The sequence below is a fragment of the Lissotriton helveticus genome, chromosome 7 (genome assembly GCF_964261635.1).
Source record: "Lissotriton helveticus chromosome 7, aLisHel1.1, whole genome shotgun sequence".
Lineage (NCBI taxonomy): Eukaryota > Metazoa > Chordata > Amphibia > Caudata > Salamandridae > Lissotriton > Lissotriton helveticus.
Genome location: NC_136068.1, coordinates 1,907,380,363 through 1,907,388,682, shown reverse-complemented (window position 1 = coordinate 1,907,388,682; position 8,320 = coordinate 1,907,380,363). Strand labels below are relative to the sequence as shown.

The following is an 8,320-nucleotide window of genomic DNA, read 5'->3' as shown; positions in this document are numbered from 1 at the left end:
CCTCTGCCATATGACAGGCAGACCTGCCCTTGGGGCATGTATGCCTGCCACATGGCACCCGAGCCTGTTTTGGGGGGGCCAGAGGGTGTCAAAGTGACACCCCCTGCACCCTTGAGAAATTCGGTATTTACCGATTCTGTAATTACAGAATCGGTATTGCCCATTGATTCCTATGGGCTTCACAGCCCATAGGAATCAATAGGAAATACCGATTCGGTATTTCCAGATTCGGTAAATACCGAATCTTAAAGATTCGGTATTTACACATCTGGAAATACCTACATCTCCCCCCTTCATATTTACCACTTCTTAAATACCGAATCGGTAAAATTCTGTATTTAAGAAGTGGTAAATAAGAATTACCTACATCGGGCCCATAGCCTCGAGACCTCGGTTTGATTTTCAGAGTATATATAGTGGTAATATAATTTTTCTCATGCCATTTCCCTCTGATAGTCGTTTTTCATTGGCCTCTGGAAAAATAGCCTCTGAATCTCATTTGAGTATAAAGTCTCAACTTCTTCTGCAACTAAACAAAAGAGGCTTAAAAATAATACCCATTCACCTGTTGCCTCATCAAATATTCCAGTCTTAGATACTATTCTGGACAATAATCAGGGGAGTGGAGTAATTTGTGATGCTACTAACGATAAAGTAAAGCAAATTGTAGACAGCTGAGTGTTGATGGAAAACAGACTCATAGAAGTGGAATTACAAATGAACAAAAACATATTATTTCAAAGAAGATAACCAAGATGGAAAAGGAGAATACTCAATGTAATAATATATGTTTATATGATCTCCAAGAAAGAATAGTTTGGTCATTTCTGCTGAATTTGTTGGGCATCTCTAAATCACCAAATATCATGATTCACAGAGCTCATCATCTTGATCTTGAATGCAATTCATCTTCTAAGCAAAGAAGATAATTATGTTAATATTGCATTACAATAATTTAGCATGAGTGCTTAATGCGGTGAAACAAAAGAGGAAATTATTTTGGTCAGAACAAAAAATCTACTTTTAACTGAATCTCTTTACTGCTATAAATGCCAGAAAAAAAGATTCTGGCCCTTTTTCCTCTGCTAAGACAACTGAACATCTGTTTCAGCATCCTTCATATATACATCTGTAAATGTACTTATAACGGCAATACCAAATCCTTTGAGGATCCTTTAAAGTTGAAAGAATGTATTTGCGATTTCTTATCTCCAAATATGAACACTTTCCTACACACAATCATCATTTTCAAATATTATATTGTATATATTCCACTGATCATCTTGCTCTGTTGCTACTTCATGTCTTCTATTCTTACGCTTCTTTCTCAGATCTAGGTTCTGTACCTTGATCTGCCACTATACTAATTTCCCTTGTACACTGTTTCTTGCTTGTTACCTTCTTATTTACTATCTAACGCTTTCTCTCTTATGTTCCTATTTCACACTTTTATCTTTTCTGCATGTTTTATGAATAACAGTTTCTATTTTTTTTAATTAGTTATCACCTATTATTATTTCTTGATTTTATTTGCAGTTTACTAAATCCTGTTGTTCATCGTCATTTGTTTCTTAGTCCCTTGACTAACAGTGTCTCTGGAATTTCTGTTCATTGGGTAATCCTGCCAAAGGTCAAAAGGTATTGTTGTGTCTTTCTAAAATTCATACCAATTGTTTTTTTGCAGGAAAAACATTGTAATGCAAATGAATCTCAAAGCATAAAAAGATGTTGGGTAATGGGTAATGTTTTCTCTCCTGCAATTTGGAGGAAATGTGAATATGCTATTGTGTTCCATACATCACTAAAACATGCTATCTCAAGAATGTGATAATGATGGTAGCTGGGTTTTGGTTAGTGTTAAATTGGATCAGAACTATTTAATTTTTCAATGTTTAAGGTCCAGTAAAAGCTGACTCTTCTTTTCAGAGGGGATTTCATTGAAATACATGATCTAATTATGATCATAAATCTAAAATTAATTTTAAACTGTAAAATTGTAAGAAAGCTTTTAAAACCACTTTTGCATCATTATTTGAGTCATAGGGATCTTTTCTCCCAGAATTGTTAGAATAATTATTTTTTCCCCTTTTCATTGCATTTTAACTAGAATAAATGATATATGTATCACCCATTCCCTACTGCATTACTTACTGTCCTCACACATACGTTCTATTTTCATATCTTATCATGTTCCTGTCATCTTGTGTTTTAATATACTTTCTGCCCCCCTTAAAATCAAATCAGTAGTGACGTAATGACTGTCTCATATCTGATAAGGATTTTGTAACTCCATTTAGATGTTTTGTTGGCCTCAATTGACTGTTCTTACAAATGTGCACTGCTCATACATTTGTGGTTGTTTTGCTCTTCTTCCTCTAAATGCCAGTTTACTATGCCACACAAACACTACTGTTGAACATGTTTACATTACATTATTTATTAACTTCACTAAAATGTCAAAAGTATCCAAGGTAACATCACACACCCTTTTACTGCTGATAACTTATCAATATTGACCTATTGCCCCCTACTTAGGGATGCCAAATACTCTTTTTTGCTGCGAAAGAGTTAGAGGATGCACAAGGGTTGAAACTACAGAAAGTAAACAAGACCCAGTCAACTCTGTTTACTTTTGTATACAACTACCTTTATGGCTCTTCAGACCAGGGGTAGTAACAGCAGAGCAAGGAGGACTAAAGAAAAAGAGAAGCAACAGCTGCTACACCTAATACCCCTAATTTATGTGCAAGTTATGTGTTATAAATAATCACTCAAACACCTGGCACTCAGTAATAACGCGTTCCGTTTTACAGGACTCCATCCACAGTTTACAGTTAAATGTTCACCTTAAGGTTTTTTAAAACCTTGCAAAAGTTGTTTTTTTGTTTTTGTCCTGTTGTCAATACTACTTTATTCCTCTCCTTGTAAGGACATTTGTAAATTCTTTGTTTTTCAGGGTGTATATGATAGGGTTGCACAGTGGAGGAACCGCAGTGTACAGCAAAGCCAACATCTTGTTCTCTTTTATTGAAACATTTGATGTTGGTCTCATGTACGTAGAACAAGCAGACCCAAAGAATAAAATAATCACAATAAGATGAGAACCACAGGTTGAAAATGTCTTGCATCTCCCCTCCCTCGACTTCATGTTCAGTATTGCTGAGATGATCTTGACATAGGATGCGAAGACAAAAATGAAAGGAAACAGTCCAAAAGTAGATCCATTTACATAGTTCAGAATCTCAATACCGTGGATGCTGGTGCAGGATAGCTTCATCAGGGCAGTAAAATCACAGTAGAAGTGGTTGATGGTGTGGGATTGACAGTAGGAGAGTCCTGAGAGTACTACAGTGTGTGGTAGAGGGATCAGGATACCACAAAGCCAACTTCCAGTGGCCAGCTGAATGCACCTATGTTTGTTCATGATACTCATGTAATATAAGGGATAACAGATGGCCACATACCGATCATAGGCCATAACTGTGAGGATAAGGAATTCTGTCGCCACCAGGAGAATGAATAAATATATCTGTAGAAGACATTTGGTGAGAGAAATGGTTGTGCCTGTCTGAAAGAAGTGTGCCAGCATATGTGGAAAAGTGACTGAGATGTTAGTGATGTCAATGAAGGCCACATTTATCAGAAAGAAATACATGGGGGTGTGCAGGTGTGAGCTGGAGTATACTATTGACATGATAATAAGGTTTCCCATCAGAGTCATCACGTAAATTATTGTAAATGTAATAAAAAGGGGAACTTGCAGCAGTGGAAGATCCGAAAACCCTATAATCAGGAACTGTTCCTCTGAAGTTATGTTTTCTCCTTTCATTTGACTAGATGTTTTGCGATTTGAGTACTGCCTATGTGAATATCTGAATGCAGCAGAAACGCATGTGTGATTTGAAGACTGTAAGGGAAGTGTGTAGGTAATGAGATGGCTACACAGCAACAGCCTGCATCAGTGCATAAATGTAGGAGGTACTACGCAAGTAGACCCCTGAGTGATTCCTAAACTGCAAGGGAAAAATCTGGGGGATTAAAGAAGTAGATAGCAAGTGAGTGGGTGATTTCATAAGTGCACAGATAATGCCTAAGTGATTGCATCAATGCTGAAGTAATTCCTGAGTGATTACAGCACTGCATATGTCGCGCCTGCATCATTGTAAGACTGCATGGTGAGTAGTTGGGTGTTTTTATAAGTGCATGAGAATTGGGCCTAGCCTGGTACAAATAAGCACACTATAACATAAATCAACTGTAAATCACTGGGTAAGTATAGGACAAGATGTAAAGTGACTGGCTAATTTCATGAGTGCAAACATACACACCCAGTGCATGGATAACTGTATAAGTAGCAGTTGAAGGGATTCATCACCCTTTGAGCGTCTAAGTATACATTAATTTCATGCATCAAATCATGCAATTATTCAAAAATCAGTAACAAAGTTCAATGCAGGAATCGTTCATCAATGTTTTCTTCAATTCTTTTATTCTGTAGTTTCATTCCATTCGAAGAAAAAATCCACATTACGAATGTTCACAATATTTGCACAAAATATACAATTCCACAGCTACAGCCTATGCATTTCGTCCCATCTGGGACATCATCAGGGCTGTGAGATAAAGACAAAACAGTAACCATTACAATCAAAACACTCAAATAAAGATTCCCTTTCTAATACATATCGATCAACCTAACCTGCCTATACACCATTCTACACATTTTTATAACACAAAGGTCAGCCTGCCTACATATCGTTCTTTAATCAATATTTTGATCAATGTCCTGCCTATATAACAGTCTATATTATTTTCATTTAATATACAACACAGAACCCCCTTCAGAGTGGTTTTGACATCCCAATTCGCTTGGGTATATTATTTCAAATGATCAAATATTTCCATATCTCACCTTATGTTAGATGAATTCTAAGTTGATGATACACGTCACAAATGTGTTCTATATTCAAGATATTCTTCGTCAATACCCATGATTTTTCAAAATATAAAACGGACAAGAAACTCACATTATGGTCTAAGTCCCTTCTAATAGCCATTCAGATCCAGTAAGATACCAATATTCTTTACTCACCTATTTCTTAAAGTATACACTGTGCTTTCAAATTACCACCATGCCAAAGTATGCTCCTGCCTTTTTCAAGAGTTATTACTTTTGTGAAAACCTTGTCCTAATAAAAACACGAAGAAAAATGCACAAATTCCCGATTGTAGTAAAATACCATTTGTAGTGTCCTGAGTCGAGTCAATTTATTCCCATCCTATCTATGGTCTCATCTCATTTATGATTTATAAACTCAAAAAGTGTTCTTCTTTTCAGTGTATTTCCTTCCTGGTTTTCTCTCTCTAGAATCCCAACATCTACCTACTTTGTAGTCTGTAACACACCAAGGACAATATATCCTAGCGATGCCTCGTATCTATCGGAATCGCCTGGGAGGTAAAGCCTTTTCATACGTCGGCCCCAAATACTGGAACTCCCTACCGGAAGTGCTGCGAAAGTCCCCCTCTTACCTGACCTTCAGGAAACATCTGAAAGCCTTCCTATACTGATGACATGCTCTGGGTTTTCGCTGCTCTCGGCAACTGAACTAGGTAGCCCGGAGATGCCCCCGGGTGATTCATACACTTTACAAAACACCAATAACATAACATATAACATAACATAACATAACAATAAAGAAAAAAAAGCAATTTCATGCAAATTGCTTCAGTGCCACGTTGCCCTTAGGGCATGTATGTCTGCAACATGTGCATCCATACACAATTGAGGGGTGCAACAGGGTGTCAAAGTGACACCCTGCCACCCTTCAATGTATTCCCCCTTTTACCGAATCGGTATTTACCATTTCGGTAATTGACATTCATTCCTATGGGTCTCCAGGCCCATAGGAATGAATGGCAATTACCGAATCGGTAATTACCGATTCGGTAAATACCGAATCTTAACGATTCGGTATTTTTACCAAGTGATTATCTACATAGCATTTACCGATTCTAAAATACCGAATCGGTATGATTTGGTATTTTAGAACCGGTAAATCCTATTTACCTACATCTGGCACTTAGACCCTAATGTGAGGTTCTTTTCCGGTTTATATTTTGAAAAATCATAGGTATTGAAGAAGAATATCTTGAATATAGAACACATTTGTGACGTGTATCATCAACTTAGAATCTATCTAACATAAGGTGAGATATGGAAATATTTGATCATTTGAAATAATATACCCAAGCGAAGTGGGATGTCAAAATCACTCTGAAGGGGGTTCTGTGTTGTATAATAAATGAAAATAATATAGACTGTGATATAGGCAGGACATTGATCAAAATTTTGATTATAGAACGGTATGCAGGCAGGCTGACCTTTGTGTTATAAAAATATGTAGAATGGTATATAGGCAGGTTGATCGTTATGTATTAGAAAGGGAATGTTTATTTGAGTGTTTTGATTGTAATGGTTACTTTTTGGTTTTTATCCCACAGCCCTAATGATGTCCCGGATGGGACGAAATGCTTAGGCTGTAGCTGTGGAATTATATATTTTGTGCAAAATTTGAGAACATTCGTAAGGTGGTTTTTGTCTTCGAATGGAATGAAACTACAGAATAAAAGAATTGAAGAAAACATTGATGAACAAAGCCTGCATTGAACTTTGTTGCTGATTTTTGAGTAATTATATGATTTGATGCATGAAATTATTGTATACTTAGACACTCCTTTGGTTAGTGTTCATGTTATGTTCTAGTGGCTTTGATGGTGGGCTGCTTCAAGTATAGCATCATCTAAGTGTCTTCTGATTCAAGGGGTGAACTGTTTTGGGTAATTTCTCATTGTGCACACGAATGTAACACCCTCATCGTGTCAAGATTTGGAATATACTGCGTAGGTGAATACCTGAATGCAGCAGAAACGCTATGACATGGCTACACAGAAACAGCCTGCATCATTGCATACCTGTAGGGAGTACTACTCAAGTAGACCCCGGAGTGATTCCTAGCCTGCAAGGGTAATATCTGGGGGTTTAATCAAGTGCATTACAGGTGAGTGGGTATTTCATAAGTTCACAGATAGTGCCTAAGTGATTGCATCAGTGCTGAAGTAATGCCTGACTGATTACAGCACCGCATATGTAGCCCCTCCATCATTGTAAGACTGCATGTGAGTATTTGGGTGTTAAGTGCATGACAGTGGGCCTAGACCACTATAATGCAGCACACGTTTACATAAGTCAACTGTAAGTCACTGGGTAAGTACAGGACAAGATGACAAGTGACTGGCTAATTTCATGAGTGCAAACATACACATCCACTTCATGGATAACTGTATAAATAGCAATTGAAGGGATTCATCAGTCATTGAGTACTGCCTAGTTGAATACCTGAATGCAGCAGAAAAGCATATGTGATTTGAAGACTGCACGGGTAGTGTGTAGGTAATGAGATGGCTACACAGCAACAGCCTGCATCGTTGCATAACTGTAGGGGTACTACGCAAGTAGACCCCTGAATGATTCCTAACCTGCAAGGGTAATAGCTGGAGGATTGATGAAGTAGTTAGCATGTGAGTGGATGATTTCATAAGTGCACAGGTAGTGCCTAAGTGATTGCATCAGTGCTGAAGTATTGCCTGAGTGATTATAGCACTGAATATGTAGCCCCTGCATCATTGTAAGACTGCATGGTTAGTATTTGGGTGTTTTTATAAGTGCATGACAGTGGGCCTAGCCCACTACAAAGCAGCACACTATTACATAATTCAACTGTAAGTCAAAGGGTAAGTACAGGACAAGATGAAAAGTGACTGGCTAATTTCATGAGTGCAAACATACAAAACCATTGCATGTATAACTGTATAAATAGCGCTTTACATGAGCTTCTATGAAACCACACTTTTATACTGCATCTTAACCTTTCTATCTAAAATTATGCTGCACCGTTCAACTATACTTTTGTACAGAATAAAAAAAGAAGCCTAATTAATAACACCTTACATGATCATCTTTCAAAGCACACATTTGAGCTCCATCTTCACAAATCTATCTAGAATTATGCGGTATCATTCAACTATACCTTTCACCAGACTAGAATAAAGAAGCCTAATTAATAACACCTTATGTATGCATCTTTCAAAGCGTACATGTTTGCAGCACCTTCACCATTCCATCTAAAATTATGCGGCATCATTAAACTATACGTTTGTACAAACTACAAAAAAAACTAATTTTTAATACCTAATGTGTACATCATTCAAAGCAGTTTTGTGTTGCATCTACACCATTCTACTAGTACTCACACTCTGG

The 8,320-nt window shown here is 37.2% G+C and overlaps 1 protein-coding gene across 1 annotated transcript; it reads right to left on the bottom strand.

Annotated features, from left to right (window-relative positions):
- Positions 1-2,905: 2,905 nt before the first annotated feature.
- LOC144769915 (olfactory receptor 5V1-like) lies at positions 2,906-3,829 on the bottom strand. Its single transcript, XM_078654111.1, has one exon. The coding sequence runs from the start codon at positions 3,827-3,829 to the stop codon at positions 2,906-2,908; it is 924 nt and encodes a 307-aa protein (XP_078510237.1).
- Between the last annotated feature and the right edge of the window lie 4,491 nt (positions 3,830-8,320).